Source organism: Pezoporus occidentalis, unplaced genomic scaffold (genome assembly GCF_034315485.1).
Source record: "Pezoporus occidentalis ecotype Australia unplaced genomic scaffold, CSIRO_AGI_Poc_V1 ctg56, whole genome shotgun sequence".
In the NCBI taxonomy this organism is placed as follows: Eukaryota; Metazoa; Chordata; class Aves; order Psittaciformes; family Psittacidae; genus Pezoporus; species Pezoporus occidentalis.
This window is the reverse complement of record NW_026915899.1, coordinates 1,034,775-1,055,363: the sequence shown is the minus strand read 5'-3', so window position 1 is coordinate 1,055,363 and position 20,589 is coordinate 1,034,775. Positions and strand designations below refer to the sequence as shown.

The 20,589-nt window shown below is 38.4% G+C and overlaps 1 protein-coding gene across 2 annotated transcripts in view; it reads left to right on the top strand.

The window, feature by feature from the left end:
• The window catches only part of COG5 (component of oligomeric golgi complex 5), a 192,077-nt gene that overhangs the window by 8,684 nt on the left and 162,804 nt on the right, over positions 1–20,589 (top strand). For both annotated transcript variants that reach the window (XM_062638283.1, XM_062638282.1), the window contains exon 6: positions 1,828–1,948. In XM_062638283.1, coding sequence (XP_062494267.1) covers positions 1,828–1,948 — 121 coding nt within the window. The remainder of the gene's footprint in view (positions 1–1,827; positions 1,949–20,589) is intronic.

Below are 20,589 nucleotides of genomic sequence, written 5' to 3'. Positions count from 1 at the left end.
TAGGAGATAATGAGCAACAAGTAAATGAAAAAGAAATAATCTTTTGGCATGTAAAGTAGAAGATGGTCAGAAGATAACTGAAGTTGAATTCCTAGGGAAAAAGATTAGCTAGAGGTACGCGATCGGATTAGAGAGTAATTAAATTTGAAAGCAAAGTAGTAATACTGTGCCCTCTTATTTGGCAAAGCAGAGTGTGCTATATAAAAAGCCATTTTTGATTCATCTTGCAGAAATTCAGTTCATAGGTATGAAAGTGATATGTGGATCAAGAGTTTTCTAATTAAAGAAATGAATTAATAAAAACTCATACACTAATCTGTCAAAGTAGGATAAACCCCACTTGGTTCTTACTAACCATAATAGAAATCATGTGGTTAAGTTGTGTTACAATGCTTAGAAAACTTGCACTTCAGACTATGTGATACAGAGCCAAAAGCAATAACTAGGCTCTTGGTGATTTGCCTCGGTGGGGATTTTCTGAACTTTTCCTTTTGGTTCTGTCTAGATGTTTGATATAATTGTACTACAAATATTTGTGTTTTAATTGGTTTGTGCTGGCATAGGTAAGAGACTGAGAAGTTGTGCAATCTACTGAATATTAGTTGAAATGACTCACTGGTATATGTTCTCATAACAGTTTCAAAGATACTAACTTGAAACTCTAAGAACTCTAGGAAGGGGTTCAAAGTCTGTCAGATACTAAATATTTTCTAAAGTAATTTTAATTTAATTTTGATATCTATAAAGTTGAGGAGGCTTTGCCTTCAGTACCAGGGAAAATATATCAGAACAACTATATTATATAATTATATTCTAAGTTTCTTGTTTACCTCTCTTGTTAATCTGATTGCAGATGTTGGACTGTATGTATGACTGTAACAAAATCCACATACTTTTTAACCTTCTCCTGAATTGCATCTCTGAATCCTAGTTTAGATGTTACCCACTCCAGAATGTTGCCGCTCCTGTAGACTCTACTTTCTACCCCCACTGATCCAGTACTCTAGTAGAGGAACTCTACACATAATGTAACTTACTGTTTTTCCATCTCTATTATTTACTGTGTAGAAGCAGAAAGCCTGTTCCAAGATCTTAGTTGAGTGAAAAATTATCAAAGTATTATGTTTGATTCAGATGCCAGCAATGCCTTTTTTCCTATATTGGTGGCAGTGAAATATTCCTGAAAATTTACATATGCATCCATCTTCTTAATTTTTAGCCAAAAATACCATGTATTTTAATAAACCTACGAGAAAATGTGAACTACTGGTTGGCTGAATGAAAAGTGACTGGCATTAGGAAAGTTTTGCTGAAAATAAGTTTTTATATATATTCCCATAATAAGATTCAATATCTGTAGTAACAGTTTAGTCTTTACGTTTTATTGTCCTCTGAAGTAAATGCTGCCATTTTGTTTATTTTGGACGAAGATTTGATTGGCAAGGCCTACTTCTTAATCTTATTGTGGTTTACAGAGGAGAGGGATATTGAGGGGAGATGCACAATGTAAAATAAAGCTCACTTCTAGTTAGAAATAGAGCATGTCTCTGTCATAGGGTTATCAGTTTCTTTTTTGTTTTAACCAGGAATGATAGCATAATCTCAGTAGCCCTGTAAATGTAATTACCAGCTTTAGAAAGTATTGGTCTGTATTGCATAAAAGCATGTTAAAAATCCTGGGAAGAGGGATTGCAGTGTTCTAAAGTTCCTTGGTTTTATTCATATTCGTATTTCCTTTTTTTGGTTCAAATATTTCCATATTTGAGGCCTTACACTATGTGATCATAATGTACTGATAGTATCCCCTATGCTATGACTTCTCTGCAGGCTGCCTGTGACTTGCTGCGGAGGATAATACGCATCTTGTATCTCAGTAAGAGACTTCAAGGGCAACTGCAAGGAGGAAGCAGAGAGATAACAAAAGCTGCCCAGAGCCTTAATGAACTTGGTGAGTCTTTCTTAGTTACTTTTAGAGGCATTTTTAGCTTGCACTCACAGGACTCACACTAGTGTTTGACTAAAAAAGCTTTTTACTGTGGTTCTTGCTATCTACTTACTGATTTGAACTGAGAAATGGTATGGACAGAACTCATTAATACTTTAATTTTTTTAATAGCGTAAAAATTCTATGATAATAACTTGTGTTCTTTTGGGCAACAATATTTTTGGGAAGCAATTGATTTCCTACTGGCCTGTGTTTGTATAAAATGCCTTCAGAGGCAGCAGATAGATATTTAGCTTTTGGAAGACATTGCACTACATTCTAAAAGAAAATTATTGGCCCTGTGGCCTTTGTGAAAGCTGTTTGTGATACGATATACAGATACCTAACCTAATTCAGATACTGGAAGCATTCTGCTGCAGTAGCAACTAATTTACCCTGTATTTTATTGGTTTTAGGAAGAGTGATGAAATAGTTTTCATGAAGCTCACATTACATTGCTAGATTGTTTTCTCTACTTGAGCTAGCTTGGGTATTTAGACACTGTGCTGCAGGATGCAGTGAGGAGCATCTCATTAGTCTTGGAGATCAGTTGTTGGTGTACATGGTATCTTGCCAGCTGCTTCTCCTTTGATTTAATGGTATTCGAATTTCAGCTTCCAAAAATAGGTCGTGGGAGGGCTGAACTTACAAAAACCATTCAGAATCATCCTGAGGTTTATTGTGCATGTTTGTCACTACTGCTGTTTTTATACTGTGTAATCAAAAAATTATTAGACAATGAATTAGTCTTATAATTAGCAAGTGCTGTGTTGCAAACGCAAAGCTTATATATGTGTATTTAGTGTGTCAGTCTGACTGAAGCACTTAAGCATCAATTGCAGCATTCTAAGCTAGAACGGTTTTTCTAATTTTCTGTTTTTTCTAATTTTCTGTTTTTTTTTTTCCAATTCTTTATTTTCCTTCCATTTTGGTCTCCCTTCACACTTTATATATTCCTTCAGGATATATAAAGTAATGCTATCTTTTGCCTACTTTGTAAGTCTTGTGGGATTAATCTGAATACTAGATCCTATTAAAATAATCAGTACTGTTTAATGGTAAAACCTGAGATGTTTATCTTGTGTAGCTTTTAGGATTTCATTCTTTTCAGGGAAATAAATGCCTTTTATTACTCTCCTTCCTCTCCCTCCCCCCAGTTTTTTCCTTTTACCATTTAAATAAGAGCTTGCACTTTCTTTCGTTAAAGTGACAGAGTCTTTTGAGTTTCTTGTTTTTGTATACTTGGTGAAGCTTAGAAAAGTCTGAGTAATTATTATGGTTAAAGATGAAAGGAAATGAGTTCCCTTAGGAAGCTCTTTTGAGTTTCACCAGTCTGGGGGAGGGGGATTCAGGGCTTGTGGTCCTTAATTTAATTCTTAATTCTAGATGGTTTATGGCCTTGTAAAATCCCTTGTCTACTGTAATTTCTCTCTCCCTCTCTTTTCATGGTCTCTCTTCCTTTCTTCTCTCCACCCCTCCTGCTTCTGCATCCCTCCCTTGTCTTCTGGCTATCTGCTCTTTGTTACCCTCTGCTGCCCACCTTGACTGGTCTGACTTCTTATTGCCTCCCAGCTGCCCGTGACTCCCAGCACTTGAGTGGATTGGAACACCCCCGAGGAGTGGCTGGTGTGGTGTGTTGGAAGTGTTTGTGCTGTTGTGTTGTGGTGGCTCACTGGGTGAGCAGGTGGGGCAGCTCTGTTCAGAGGGGAGGAAAGTGTGCAGTGGCTGGATTCAAGACGCTTCAGGGTACTGCAGTGCGAGTCACTGAGACAATAGTGTGTTGCAGGGAGGCTGGATTTTGGGATATGGCTGCGGGAGCACTGTGCTGTGCTTCTGGCTTTGGAAAGTGCTGGGATATGTGAGAGATCTGTAGGGTGGTGGTGGGATTGGGCAGGAGAGCTGTGAGGCTGTGGTGACTTGGGGTGAGGGTGTGGAAATTCTGTGCTTCAGAAAGATGGGAAATGTGCTGCAGTGCTCTGTGGTATTGGGAGAGTGGGAAGCATGGAGAACAGACTCCGGGCGCTGGTTATTCGGTGGTGAGATGTGAAAGCTTTGGGAGGGCTTAGGAAGTACTACATCTGGTGGCAGTAAATAGGTGGTGGACATGAGTGGCATTAAAGCTTGGTATTGGATAGGGAACTCTGCGTCATGGAGGCTTGCTTTTCAGTTGGGGGGTCAGGGCCAAGGTTAATATTAATCTGTGTTTTTAGCCAGATATTTCTGAATATCCTTTTTTTCTCTCATTCAGGGAAAGTTTCTTCCCATTGTTTCTTACCCTTCTGGTGTACATGTGCAATATAATTTCTGCTTATTTGAAGTCAGCAGCACTGTGAAAGCTTTGCACTTTCTATGGTATAACGTACCCTTTATTGCTTATAGGGTATTCTGGGTAGGCTATTGGGATAACTGGACATTGTTCTTACCTACTGTTGAACTCTGTATATGCTTGGGGGACACAAATGGGTATGTGCTCTTTTAGGTAAATGTATTCCACATGTATTTCCTCTACAAATCCATGTTAGTTCACTTACAGCTTTTACTCAGTTGTGTCTTGAAGTTTATTTTGCAGTGATGGGAAAAGACATGAAAAAAATACAAAATACTGGAATTAGAAATACGGGTCAGTCAGGGGCACTAAAAGAAACAGTAGCTTTCACTGAGAAGGGCTTGGTTTATTGGGCACTTTTTTAATTGCTAGTAGTCTGCAGATCTCCAGCTTCAGTGGGTAATGTTAGGAGCTTTACTCTGAAAGCATTTGGTAATATTTTCACTGAGGTCTCTACTTAAAGCTAATGTAGTTTAAAAATTCCTCTGTGTTGGATTTTAACATTCTTTGAAATGAGCTTCGGCACAGTAAGAAAAGAAAACATGTATGTATGTATGTGTGTGTATAGATACAGGTATATAAACCCCCAAGCTTTCTTCTGCACCTCGTCCACCTCCCAGCAATCTTCTTTGAGTTCTCTAGCAAAGTAGAAACAGAGCTGTGACAGTACTTTGAATAAGCTATTAGCTGCTTCTCTAGTGGTGCTTCTTCCTATTATACAGTCCAATTCAGTGTACGGATAGGTAACACAAATGGCATATTCAGATGTCACATAGTGCCTAATGCAGTGAATTACATGCCGTACATGACACTGCTTCTTTGTGATATTTTAATACAAATATTTTATAAGGTGAAAAAGAAACATTCCTAAGCAGGTTTAAACAATAGAATGCAACAAGAAAATGGTAAACTGATTGAATGCCTTCCACAGAAGAAATTTTGTAGGTATTAAAGAATTCTGCTGTCTTCTGTGTCGGTATGCAGAACTTACTGTCTGTAACCGTGGTCAGTAACTGATCAGATGAAGAGGAAAAAATTCTTAGTTATGCAGGAAATGTCCATTTTTACTGTGGACAGGTTGTTAATTCCATCTGGCAGTTACAGAACTAGCAGTGGATTTATATCTTTGGGTTGTCGAATACCTATAACTGATGTCATCATTATTCATATAAATGCCTGGACTTCTTTTAATTATAATAAATTCCTAGTACTTATATATGGTTGTATTATAATTTATTTCACAGCAAGTGAATTTATTTGCTTGAATGACCTTGTGAGCATATGATACTTCTAGGCAGGCTCTCACAGCAGCCATAATAGTGCTCTTTTGTAAACTTGGAGTTGGTCTGTGACTAAGCTGTGCAGCCATAAAATGAAGGGGAAGGGGTCTATTTAAATAAAGTTTTGTGTGTCTCGAATGTAGAAGTTGCTCCAGGACAATACTGCCTTCCATGTAACTTATGAGAAGACAGGATGGGGGAAGATAGGACTATGACCTTACTTTAAAGCTAAATAATTCTATAGAAAAAGCAAAATATTGTCAGTTACAGGAGTCTAGCTAAAATGGAGAAAACCCTACATATGTATTGTGTTCTTGTGGTTTAATCTCAGCTGGCAACTCAAGCCCCACACAGCAACTCGCTCACTCCCTCCCTGGTGAGATAGGGGAGACAATCAGAAGAATAACAGAGAAAACTCGTGGGTTGAGAGAGCAGCAGTTTAACAGGTAAAGCAAGAGCTGCACAAGCAAAGCAAAACCAGGAATTCATTCACCACTTCCCATGGGCAGGCAGGTGTTCAGCCATCTCCAGGTGTTCAGCCATCTCCAGGACAGCAGGGCTCCATCACACGTAGCAGTTACTTGGGCAGACAAACACCATCACTACAAATGTCCCGCCTTCCTTCTTCTTCCCCACCTTTACATGCTGAGCGTGACTCCATAGGGTGTGGGATATCCCTGGGGTCAGTTGGGCTCAGCTGTCCCGGCTGTGTCCCCTCCCAGCTCCTTGTGCACCCCCAGCCTGCTCGCTGGTGGGGTGCTGTGAGGGGCAGAAAAGGCCTTGGCTCTGTGTAAGCACTGCTCAGCATTAGGTAGAGCACCCCTGTGTTATCAGCACTGTTTACAGCATAAATCAAGACCGTAGATCCATACTAGCTACTGTGGAGAAAATTAACTCTACCCCAGCCCAAACCAGCACAGTTCTTTATAAAGAGGTAGCAAAGTTCACACTGTTATTTAGGCTTAATATGGCAATAGAAATACTTAAGGGAAATTCAGAGAAATAAAGCTCAAGTTTGATGATGCTAGTAAAGAAGCGTAGCTTGGATGGAGAAAACATAGTTAGGATATGCATGATACTGGGTGAAATGTAGTTTGAAGGAAGTTACCTGGCTATGCCTGGATGGAAGGCCTCTTTGTAGCTGGCATAATATAGGTGGTGGTAGCCCTGTCTTCTAGAGTATACTCCGGAACTAGTGACATCTGCACAAAGGTGACAGTGATCTTGGGCCTGAAAAATTCTCTTGTGGAGATGAGAAAAAAATTGGACTTAGCACCTTTTTAGGGTAAAAAACATGGGTCATGAAATCATTTAAACAGGAAAAAACCTGGGTATAGCTATGTGTCTCTTAGACACATAAAAATTAGAGGAAATGGGAGGAGGAAAAGGACCTCTTCTCCACTCGCCTTACCGGGGAAAGTGTTGGTTTTGTTCAGTATTGAGGTTTCTCTGTTTCAGTGTGCTTTTCTAGTATTCCTACTGCACATAGTAACCTGGAGTTTCCACCAAAAGGGAGCACCGCTGTAAAGACTGTGAAGTTATCTGTATTATTACAGGTCGTTATCAAGTTTGTGTCATATAGTAACATAAGACAATGCTTGGCAAAGGGAGAGAGTTAAATTTCTTTGTGAAAATTCAGTTTCTTTCAACCTTTTGTTCTTGTGTTGTAGTAATGTCACATGGTCTGCGTTTTCCTCATCTTTGAAAATGTTTATGGTATGAAATAGAACAAAATCTTTCCAAATATTTTAAACATAAGAAATCTGTCTTTTCTTTTTTCTCTGCTGCTATCAAAACATGGACGTATTCCATAAAAAGGAGAGTGTGTTCCTTTGTGTGCCTACGTATGTATATGTGTATTGTATAAGTTTTAAGAATACAAATATAAACAATATGTATATTCATCCTAATGTATCTCAGCTGCTATTCAGAGTAATCTCTTTGTTCTTTGTGGCTGTCTTTGGGAACTCCCGGGAGGAGAGATGAAATTCAGAAGACTGGAGTGCTTGCCTTATTGAAAACGGAATCATAGAATCATAGAATAGTTAGGGTTGGAAAAGACCTTAAGATCATCTAGTTCCAACCCCCCGGCCATGGGCAGGGACACCTCACACTAAACCATGTCACCCAAGGCTCGGTCCAACCTGGCCTTCAACATGGGCAGGAGTGGAGCATTCACAACTTCCCTGGGCAACCCATTCCAGTGCCTCACCACCCTCACAGTAAAGAACTTCTTCCTTATATCCAGTCTAAACTTCCCCTGTTTAAGTTTTAACCCATTACCTCACTACAGTCCCTAATGAAGAGTCCATCCCCAGCATTCCTATAGCCCCCCTTCCAATACTGGAAGGCTGCTCTGAGGTCTCCACGCAGCCTTCTCTTCTTCAGGCTGAACAGCCCCAACTTTCTCAGCCTGTCTTCATACGGGAGGTGCTCCAGTCCCCTGATCATCCTCGTGGCCCTCCTCTGGACTTGTTCCAACAGTTCCATGTCCTTTTTATGTTGAGGACACCAGAACTGCACACAACACTCCAAGTGAGGTCTCAGGAGAGCAGAGTAGAGGGGCAGGATCACCTCCTTTGACCTGCTGGTCACGCTCCTTTTGATGCAGTCCAGGATATGGTTGGCATTCTGGGCTGCGAGCGCACACTGAAGCCGGCTCATGTTCATTTTCTTATCAACCAACACCCCCAAGTCCTTCTCCACAGGGCTGCTCTGAATCTCTTCTCTGCCCAAATTGTAGCTGTGCCTGGGATTGCTCCGACCCAGGTGTAGGACCTTGCACTTGGCACGGTTAAACTTCATGAGGTTGGCATCAGCCCACCTCACAAGCGTGTCAAGGTCCCTCTGGATGGCATTCCTTCCCTCCAGGGTATCAACCGAACCACACAGCTTGGTGTCATTGGCAAACTTGCTGAGGGTGCACTCAATCCCACTGCCCATGTCAGCAACAAAGATGTTGAACAAGACCGGTCCCAGCACCAATCCCTGAGGGACACCACTCGTTACTGGTCTCCAGCTGGACATTGAGCCATTGACCACAACTCTTTGGGTGCGGCCATCCAGCCAGTTCTTTATCCACCGAGTGGTCCACCTATCAAATTGATGTCGCTCCTATTTAGGGACAAGGACGTCATGTGGGACAGTGTCGAGCGCTTTGCACAAGTCCAGGTAGATGACATCAGCTGCTCTACCCCTGTCCCTCAGTTCTGTAGCCCCATCATAGAAGGCCACCAAATTGGTCAGGCAGGATTTCCCCTTAGTGAAGCCATGCTGGCTGTCACCAAGCACCTTGTTGATTTTCATGTGCCTTAGCATACCTGCCAGGAGAATCTGCTCCAAGATTTTGCCAGGCACAGAGGTGAGACTGACTGGTCTATAATTCCCTGGGTCATCCATTTTCCCCTTCTTGAAAATGGGGGCTATATTTCCCTTTTTCCAGTCATCGGTAACCTCACCAGACTGCCGTGATTTTTCAAATATGATGGACAGTGGCTTAGCAACTTCATTTGCTAGCTCCCTCAGGACCCGCGTATGGATTTCATCAGGTCCCATGGACTTGTGTGCATTCAGGTTCTTAAAATGGTCTCAAACCAGATCCAGATTTATTTTATAAATAAAATAGAGCTATTTTATTTAGGCAACTCTAACTTGACTTCCTTAAGCAAAGAAACTCTAGAACAGATAAATTATTTGTGGGAATCTAGACTGTAAAAATACTATTAAATGGTAGGCCACATAAGATTTTAAGGAATAAATTCTGTTTAACTAACTGTATTTTCTTTGTTGGCAGCCTAACAAATCTGAGGGCTAGAGATATCAATGGCTGTGTTGTTGTTCGATTTAAACAGGGTTCTTGACATGTTGCCACACATCAGCAATATAATCCAGATGAAAATGGTGTGTAATTAATGCAGAAGTTTTGGGAAAGCGGTACCCCAGTGATGGTCAAAATCTGTCATGAGTTGTTCATTGTTTCCCAACAATGTATCAAGTGGGGTTTTATTGAAATGTATTCTGCAGCTGCATAGTGTTTTCATTAATGATTTGAGTGATGTAATATGGTATATCCTTATTAAATTTACAAGTAACAAGCAGAGAAGTATGGGAAGTATGTTGGGCAACAGGATTAACATGAAGAATATTCTAGCATACTGGAGATACATCTTAAGTGAACTGATTTCATTTCTCTTTCAGAGAAGTGCAAAGTCCTAGCAATAAATAATTGTAGTCAGCAGCAGAAATAGGAGAAATGACTGTGTGGATAACAGTTCTGCAGAGAGATTTCATAGTTCCTCACAAATTGAGTGCAAGTCACTTGTTCCGTTTGTTTTGTAGCAGCATGACAATTTTGGCAATGAAATTTGTACTGATCTTTATAAGGACAGGTGTTTTGAACAAGACACTGAAACTAGTCTTTTGTTCATGCTTCAGCTGGAGTGTCAGGATCCTTTTGAGACACCTCATTCAAGAAAGATGTAGGTTAATTAGAGAGAGTCCTAAGTACAGTAGTAATGATGGCTGAAGGTCTTGGGGATGGGCTGTCAGCAGAGGAGCTGAAAGCTTGTGGCTCTTTGTTTTGGAGAAGAGGGGTCTAAGAGGCAGAGTAACATTCTTCAGGTAAATAAAAGTTTTTCATATGGGAAGGGAGTAAATGGCTCTCCATATCTGCTGTGATTGAAACAGTAAGTTATGGGCCTGAAATGAAGCAAAGAAAATTTTTATCTAAAATGTTAGGAACAGTTTCTGCCTGTAATGTTCATTTCAGGGGGGCTGTGAAGTCAGTATTTGAAGCTTTTTTTTAAAAGCAGTTAGACAAAGCATGTGACAAGTGATTTTGCCTTGAAGCAGGCGGACTGAGTAAGCTGCTCTGCTACGAATTGTTGGTTTGTTTCTCTCAGGGATGCTTGCCTCCCTCCCACTCCACAATAATAAATGTATTATAGAGAAGTTTCAGGGTTTGGTGGTTTTTTGGTGGTGTGCGTGTTTTTATTTGTTTTGTTTTCTTTTAGTTGTATTCTTTGATGTTAAATTTGCTTTGCACAAGTCTGTTTGTTGGGCAGTGTGCCCAGACAGCTCCTGGAATATTAGACAGCGTGACTGGAAAAATCATGCCATCACTTTAGTTCAGCCTCTTATCACTCCTTCAGATGAAATAAATAAATCTCAAAGACCTTCAGCTCACCTCTCTGCCACAATTACTCTCTTCTGGTTGTGACCGACATTCAAGTTAAATTCACACAGTTCATCAAGTTACTGGATTGCTGCAAAAATTGGCCCTCAAAAACTATTATGTCAGTATTCTCTAGGAGAATGCAGTGAGCAGGAAAAGGAAGATGATACTGGCTATGTGAATATAAGTGTCATGTATCTATTTTTTTTCCTTTGCTAGGAAAGGAGGCAAGCTATCCATTTCTCAGTGACCCAGCTGTTTTTATAAAAGATGTTAATTTACTCCTGTAAATTTTTAATATTTGGGAATGATGATGAATATTGTTTTGTGTTTATCAAAATCCTAAAGACTACTAGTCGGTGTTCAGGAAACAGCTCTAATTTGTTGAAAACTTAAATAACTTTTTTTCAGTAGTCAGTTTTATACCATTATCCATATCTATTGCAAGTTGGATTTACATGTACCTTTTGTTTCCAAAGTGTGCCTTATTAATTGAGTATTAAACCAGCATAAATAATCTAAAACACAGAAAGTTACTCTAAAGTGTCTGCAGGTTGACATTGTATCTGTGTCACTGTGGCTGACTGTAGTATTTGTCTTTCAGATTAAATATACTTGTACAAAAATTATGTCATTTTAACTGCTGCAGTGTTTGAAGTAATGTTAGGTGTCTGTACACATGTATTACTAAACTTGCAATGGTAATCTGTCTGAACACCTGCCATAGCTAATATGGCAGCCATCTTTCACTGCTGCCTTCTCCCCATATCATATTCAGTGATGAGCTTATCTTTTTTCTATTCCAAGCAAAAATTTAGAGTGTACATTTGCCAAGCCAGATCTTCTGTTGACTGCAATTAGAATGAGGAAGGACTTGGTTAATGTAATGTCAGCGAGGTCTTTCACTTCTGGTACACAGAGCAGACAGATTTGTTGACATTAATATTGCCATGCACAGTTTCTCCTAAGAATCAACACACATCAATCTGGAGAAAAATTTGCTTTCATGGTGCTTTTGCTTTGGGGTTTAGATGTATTACAATTTACTGCCTTGTGCAAGACCTAGTGTCCTCCAAAATAATATAGCATATGTCTGTGTAGCAGAATGCACTGTTCTGTAGGGGGAAGTGAACTGATTTGATTAATAGAAATTACACAGCCACGCTAGCATGATGCTTCGCCTGGGGTAATTAGTCCTGCTGGGAGTGACTGAATTGTATTATTGGCTCAGAGCCATCTGCATTATTTTCGAATGCCGCTGCTTCAGGTGGTGCATCTGCATCCATACCAAGTGCAAATATCTTGCTAAAACATTTTTCTTGAGTCCCTGGTGGTGGTAGCAGAAACACTGCCAGACTTCACTGGAATTGTTTTGGCTAAAATATACTGTGCCTTTCTGTAGTAGAGCATAGTCTCTATGTTCTTCATTTTCATGTTGTTCCTTTCAGTTGAGTTGGGTTTTTTTTGTATAGTTTTGTTTTTCATGAGTCTCTGTTACCCCAAGATGGAAGATTTTTCAAAAGTTGTTGTACAAAGTTTTATTTGTAGTATTCCAGAGCCAAAAATTGTCCCTGCTGAGAAGGCTGAGCAGATACACAAATAACTTTGAAGCCTTAATATTTGTAGCTTTAAAATAGAGTCCTGAACTCACTGGAAACTGAAAACTTTTTTATATTAAAGCTTAATTTTTCCAAAATCAGACTTACAAAAATTTTGAAAATAAAAAGAAATTGTTCACAAACATGAAGCCAGGGTTACATGTGAAATACTTAGAGAATACACTGTCAGACCTGCTCTTCTTCATCTCTGATAAAAACTGAAAATGATGGCCTGCTCTAGTTACATTGTGATTATCTGTATATGGTTAATAGTGCATTTAATCACAAAATAATGGCATAATGTATAATAAATATATATATATATACACACACCAGAGATTATGTTTCTCATGGATAATAGTGGTCATTCTGTGACGGTTAGATATACTGCAAAATAAGTTTTCTTTATTGTGATGGTGTTGATAGAACCATTCAGCTTGCATTCTTGCAGCAGAGGCAATTGAAGATATTATTTTATACATTGATAAAGAAAAAGAAAAAAGGATATTTGGAATGCTCTAATTGACTATGTTTAGCAAGATTCTGATTTTTTTAGCTGTTCTGTTTATTCAAGGAAAGGAGTGCTGTGAAAGCTATGGGTAGTTAGTGCTAGCAAAAAATCCTTGTGGTGACTAAGAAGGTCTTGTGGTTTTCTTAGTAGTGTTCCTAGCTTCGTGTTTGCCAAAGTCATTACTTGATTTATTGTAAATGAACATAAAAGGAAGAGCTATTTAAGCTTTTGTTAAGTTGTGTTATTTCATGCATTATGCTGTACAACCAAATATTTTGTGTAATGAGTGTAAAAACTAGTCCTTGTGCTCTTTGTTAGTTGCTATACCATCCACTTACTTCTTTCTCTGTTTAAGTTATGCATACAGCAATCTTGTTCTAGGTATTCTTATTTTATGCTGTCTTTACCTTTTATGCAGTGTTAAGGAGCTTCTATGGAGATTATTTCTTGTTGGCTTTTGAAAAAAGGAAAAAAATCTTGATAGTATGTAACAAATTCATTAATATGAACTGTTCATTTTAAGATACTGAATTAATGTGTTTATAACAAAATTACTTGCAAAACTTACTACAATTTTCTGTTAGTTAGAGGCTAATAGTGTCAGACCTCTTTATCCTCTTTGAACAAGGCAGATAGAACATACAGAACATTAACTATCAAATTGCATTTTGCTGTGATTAGGATTCCTGGCTTGGAAACCTTATGTTAGACAAATCTTTTTATGTAAATAGTTGATATGTTTTAGTTAATCTCTTGCACGTATTCTTTTTCTAACCATTTTGAGTAGAAGATACTAGATAATTACAGGCACCTGAGAGAAAAGACTAAGTTGAATTGATCCAAGAAAAATCATCCTGTTGGAATTTTGGTTTTCAATATAACCTTTTAATTAGTAGGTCTTGAATTTACATTTCCTCAGGTTTTCAAAAGGTTGGTTTCTGTTGATGAAGTTTCATTGCTGTGTCACTGTTAAGCTGAAGTCATAACTATTCTGATATCTCAAAATATAATTTTCTTTATGCATACGGTTCTAGAAAACTAATCCACATATAATTGTAACAGTGGCTTATCTTGATGTCTCGTTTCCTTTAAAAGACCATAAACATGTTTCAAATTTGCCATATTGAGTGAATTATGGAGCTATTTTTCATGTTAACATTAATTTAACTTCTGGTTTTGATGAGATTAGTCTTTTAGCTATAACTACTCGAAGAATTTGATTTTGCTCTATTATTAAGTGTTTGGTAAATTTAGTCTCAGATATATAGAGCTTGTCAGAGTGCTCTGTGTCAGGTATTTTAAAATGGATTTAGTTCTCCGCTTTCAATCTTGAGGAGTTAACCTGTTCCTGAGAGGTATGTTATTGATGTCCTATTATTAAGGCTGTGTCAGAGGTTAATTACAGTGTGTTCAGGTGTCTTTGCTGTAGCATATGGAGTATGTCTGACAGTTTTCAACCTGATTCCAGGCCCATCAAAGACTACTTTCTATCTTCTGCTCTTTCTTGCTTCCATTTACAGATGTCCACACATTTTGCTCCTTACGTTTCTGGAAATCTTTGCCCTTTCAACCTCGTTGTCATCTATTACTCTGAATCTGATAGCTACTATTTTGTTATTAGTATCAATTAAGAAAGTGAACAGGATGCTGAGTTCCATCAAGGGCATAACCAGCAGAGATAAAGATGTCATTATCCCACTCTACTCAGCTCTTGTCAGGCCACACCTGGAATACTGTGTTCAGTTTTGGTCCCTATATAAAAAAGGTGTGGAAAGGCTGCAATTATTGTCAGGACAGTGGAATAGCTGCACCAGTCACGCATCTATTAAGCTGATATGCGTTTCAACTCTTGTGTACTGTCATGCACGAGGCACAAATAGTGTTTACCTTGGTAGCGCAGTCAGTTCTGTGTTTGAGATAAAGCCAGTACTACTTGCTTCTTAAAACCTCTGAAACTATAGTATTTTCTATCTGATAATGTACCAGATGGTTTGGGGCTTTGAGAGCCAGAGGATATATCTGAATTTTGTAGTCCCACCTGGGTAAGGCTGAAACAGAAGGGCTTGGGAATTTTGAAAGAGGAACTGATTGGAAATGAAGAGCAGAAGGTGATGGAAGAGGGAGGTTGTGGAAGGTGGTCTTGGTAATTACACTCTCCTATCTTTTCTCATTATGAGCTTAAGGGTAAAGGCCAGGTCTCATAAGGTAAGTTTTTTTTTTTCCAGTTTTTGTTTCTTTGTTTTGTAATTAGTGAATTTAAACGTGTGATTCTAAAATCTGGAAGCTATACTTTCATTGTATTTCTCTAATTACAAAATTTGCCTTCTGCTGTCTTCTCAAAGTATCCCAGTAGAGTAGCAAGGAATTAAACCATATCTGTTTCTGTTTTGCTGTTACGGAATACTTGGTCCCCCACCAGAAGGATGGTATGGCACCTGATAAAGGTGTTTGGACCTTGTTTTTGCTTTACCCCTTAACTGTCTACTTTTGTGATTTTTAGCTAGGGTGTGTTATGAAAGTAGAGGCATGAAAGAATTTGGGAGAACCAGTAACATAGCTAATCTTGTAGTTGTGAATGCTTGTGTTTAGCCAAATACAGGATAAATACAACTTCAGAGGTTTTTCATGATTTCTTAAATTTCTTTGGAAGAGTTAACATTGTGAAACTAATGCACATCTAAGGGCATGTTTGAGTTTTGAGACAAAACTGGGTAGTCAAAAGTGTTACTGGGTAGTCAGACATTTTAAATAAACTACATAATTAAAAGTAGAAATGAAAGCTATGGGTTTCTGTTTCCATGTGACATATGAAAATTATCAACACCCAGAGATATCTGCAAGCTTTGTCTGCCTTTGAATGTAGTCATTTTTTGTGCACTGACTTTAAAGCCTGTTTCAGTTAAAAATAAAATTGGGCACACCAAAGATGAGAATTACTTTTTGGCTGAGAGAGAAGGAAGAGGGAGTCCAGTTGTAAATGTCTGAAAGATCATCATTTTGCACCTTGTAAATTATCAATACGTTGGAAAGCGTAAGAACTTCTGGTAAGGGTTTGAAAATAATTTGTAGTGTATTTCGCATCTTACATAAACAAAGAAGGTATCTACTCACACGTGTCTGTTCATGGAAAGAAAGGCAAGTTGGATTACATAATTCAAAGTGAAAGTGAATTGCAGGGGTATCAGCAAAGCAGAGATGTCATCTGTAAGTGGTGGTGAATTCTCACTGTATTTCTATAGGTAGAAAAGTTTTAAGTAAGTAGTTAAAAGCTAGGACTCAGTATCTACTATAAAAAACCAAATCAGTGACACTAACAACGAGTATGGAAAAATTGTGTTATGTAGAGTTTGACACCATTTACAGCTAGAATGATACATCTGAAAGAGCACGGATCTGGGTGTCTGTTCTACTCTGTGTGGAGGTTCATAGAATCATAGAATCGTTAGGGTTGGAAAGGACCTTAAGATCATCTAGTTCCAACCCCCCTGCCGTGGGCAGGGACACCTCACGCTAAACCATATCACCCAAGGCCTCGTCCAACCTGGCCTTGAACACTGCCAGGGATGGAGCATTCACAACCTCCCTGGGCAACCCATTCCACTGCCTCACCACCCTAACAGGAAAGAATTTCCTTCTTATATCCAGTCTAAACTCCCCCTGTTTAAGTTTTAACCCGTTACCCCTTGTCCTATCACTACAGTCTCTAATGAAGAGTCCCTTCCCAGCATCCCTATAGCCCCCCTTCAGATACTGGAAGGCTGCTATGAGGTCTCCACGCAGCCTTCTCTTCTCCAGGTTCTACGAGGAAATGACAATTACACATTTCAGGCAGGTCTGCATATGCACTGTCTGAACCTCTGGTAGGAGTTAGCATTTATAACTTTCTCTGTTCTCCTCTTCCTTTCCTGAGCATTTACGTACTTGGACATTCAATATAAAGCTGCAGGCTAGTTCTCCCCAGAACCAGAGTAATGATCTCTAAGGTGCTCAGACTCAGTGGTTTGAGTTCAACAGATAATCACTTCCCCGTGGGAAGGTGTGGACCGATGTCACACATTTTTTTGTTAGGGAAGTTGGCTGGGGGCAGCTGAGAAGATGTGTGTTTGTTTTGTTGTGTCCAGTGGTGAAGTTTCTGTTGAGCAGTCATGGAAATAACACCAAGAAGCAGTTAATAATATTGATATTTTTTTCTTTCTGCTGGGACCGAAGCATTCATTAATGCATAACCTGGTGGTTGTACTGAACAAGAACATGGTTAGTTCAGAAGTAGCACTTCAGTATTGTGTGTCTAAGAAAAGAGATTATATTTTTTTCTTTTTGAACAAATTCAGAAATAGAGTGTGAGAGAATAGAAGTGGATGAAATGGACAGGTAATTTGTGATTACCAAGGAAAATAAGTGAGCATTTCATTAGAATGCTCATTAGAAGATCAAATCATGGTGGTAACAAATCATGTTTGGAAAATTTCATTGAGGGGGTAACAGAATGAGAGGTTACAGTAAAAGTATCTGTAAATGCATATAGATCAGAGAATCCAGCTAACAAAATCCAAAATATGTTACTTTTAAACCCCACTGAATTAAACCATAAAAATGGAAGCATTGTGGACTAAGCATGTTTCTGAGATGCATGGAAGAGTGGTGTTGGGAGCCTGGACTATTTGCCCTCAATGGCCAGTGGTGAAAGGTCACCAGTTTCTAACACAAGAATTAACAACAAGGAGAAATATTATTTTGGATTCTCTTATAATAAATAAATGTATTGTATTTGGAAGCCCCTTGTTCTTCGAGTGGCAAGTCATGGTGCATAGGGCAGACTGAGAATAGACCCAGTGTTTAATGTTTTATTTTTGAAATAGTTAATTTTCCAATGCAGAAGATCTTCTGTTCACTAGTTTGGACAAAACTATTTAAAAAAAGTTGAAAGTCAAAAGCTTACTGAGAAGACTAAATTAAATTGTGAATTATTGGCTTTTTGGCAATCAAGAAAGAGGGTAGTCCTTGATAGAGGCTGTTCTAATGTAGTGTCAAAGCAAAGACAACAACTAGAACTGGAAAACAGTGTATGAACACAATGAATGCATTACAGGTGTATAGATATATTAAAGTTAAAATACTGCAGAAAATTCTGTGCTTGGCAGGAACCAGAAGGACACCTATTATGGAATAATGTAACTAATATGCAGGTTTCCAGATTGTCTGTAAAGATTTAGAACAGGAGGATTTTTCAGTAAATGTTCTTGCCTTATTTTTGGCGGCAGGGTAATTTATTCTGTCATCAAGTAAGGATACCTTATAGTCGAACGATAATTAAGGAGGATGTTATACAAATATGCTAGCTTCCCAGAACCATTCATTTGTAACTCCTTAGTGAGAGGAAAGGGTAAAGTCCAGCTTGTGTTGTTGCGACATTCAGAAAGATAAACAGGGTATTTCTGTTGAAGTCAGTCAGTTAGACGCAAAGTTGCTATAGAAAAATAGTAGAGAAGTTGAATTAATTTGAAAGAATTCAGGGCTGTAAATCTGAATTAATGATAGTCAATTACCTTGTTATGGACGATAAGTGTTTTCAAACAAATTTGTGTTTTGATTACTTAGTTGATGCAAGAAATTGTTTAGATGCATTATAGATATATTTTAGGTGCATAATCTACAATTTAGATGACTTAAATCTCCCTTATGTTATTGTTCTCTTAAGTAAGTATGTAAATAAGCCATCCTCTCGCCACCTCACAGTTGCTCTGCATTCTTCCTAGATAGTTTTGTTTCTAGGGGAGCTGGAAGAGAGGAACAGAGGTAAGTAAAGTAGTGGTAGTTTTCTGTGGGTGTACACCTCAGATTAAGGCAGGCTACTGCAGGAGAAGCAGTTGTAAATGGGCAGAGCATCTTGAATGTTCAACACATACACATAATATGCTTTTTAAATTAAAAAAAAAACAAACCAAAAAACCAAAACAACAAAATTTCTGTAAAGCACTGGAATTGGACTGCATCCATGCTGGGATTGCTTTATCAATGTTGTTTCTGTTCTAGCATTCATGCATCTATGTCAGGCAAATCGTACTTCTGCAGTTGGCATAGATAAAAACATAGCTTTGTGGTTACCTGTGAATAAATGCAATTATACATGTCACAGCAGGAGATTAAATGTGCTTTTTTTCCTTGAAGATTAAGACTGGAGAAGTGCATTCATGGGGAGAAAATAAAGGGTCGCAGAAGGGCTCCATGATTAGCAGACAAAGAAATGACAAGAGCTAAGGAGCGGAAAATGAGGCCTGGCACATTCAGAGATATAAAGTAATTGAAAAATGAGATTGTATACACAATTCTGTTGTAATTCCTCAAGTAAATACTGGTTGCTCAAATCATAAATGTATCACTTTTAGCTTGTTCATTTATAGCTAGTGAGCTGGTTCAGGTTAAGAAAATCTAGCCAAATAGCTGTGCAAAGAAGGCTGAAGTCTGTGCTCAGGTCATGCATGGAAGTAACTGTCATTTCTGCATTGCCCTAAAAATCGGTGAAGGTGTTGCTGTGTGTGATACAAAGTAATGTGTACTGTAGAATAAGATGTAATTCTTGCGCATAGGAAACAGCTTTAACAACAGGCTGTTTTCACAGGAGTAGTTTCTTCCTTTTTGTCTCCCAACTCATGGACATAATTTTCAAATATTAGTTTAACGAGAATTTTACAGCCTTTTCTCAGTTATAGTTAGAAAAGTAAAGTAGTCCAGGCTTTTTACTTGTTTACCATTCAGGTCCAACCTTCCATTGCTCACGAGCACTAAATCTGATTAATGGCTTTATACCTTAAAGGTAGACCCTTTTCAACTGAAGAACAGTATAGTCTCCTATCTCTCCTTCTGTCATTTCAGGGAAATATGCGAAGACCTAGCCTCATTAAAAGACGGAACATCCTATTACATGCTGTTTCTTTAGCAGATTGTCTACAATTCCAAAGACTCCCCACCTTTGAAGCAAAATTGTGGCATAAGGAAGTCTCAGTGACTGAATCAAAAGTTCCCCCTTTTATTCCACTTTATTTAAACTGCTTCTGGAATGTTCTCTATAAGCTGTACAATTGAGGCAGGTTTTGTCAGAAGTTTCTGAAGATATTAATCTTTTTAAAGGTGTCTTTAACTTGTATTGATGTGCACTTTTTTGTGCTTTATCCATGTTTGCTGTGACTGCAGATGAGCTGTATAGCTCCATTTCATATTTATGAGCATATAACCTCATAGGTCAAAATTATTAAACTCCAATGTTTGTTCCTGTTTAAATGTAGGAAATGAAGTGATTCAATCAGTTTGCAAATTTCTTCTGATTTGGTGTTTGGTAACTGTTCAGAAGATGAATTTATAATTCAAGTAACACTCTTGTTTTTATTACATGCAAATATGCTGCTAGAAAGTCTGTTGTATCTGGAAAGAAAAGGTCTTATGAAGTACCTTACCGATTACAATAGCAACATGTACATTTGCTAAATCATCTTATTTCAGCTTTCCCGTGGTCTGTATATGTGCAGTTGTGTGGTATTTTTGGAAAACACAAAAAATCAGTTTTCCGTGAAAGTTCTTTTTGGTTTAGGTGGAGAAGCCACTCTTGTTGCTGAACCACATAACTCTGTTAAAACCTTCCCTAAAACCTGCCCGCAGATTTTTATCGCATCTTTTGTTTCATTTGCTCTCTTCTCATTCACTGATAGGTTTTACTAGCTGT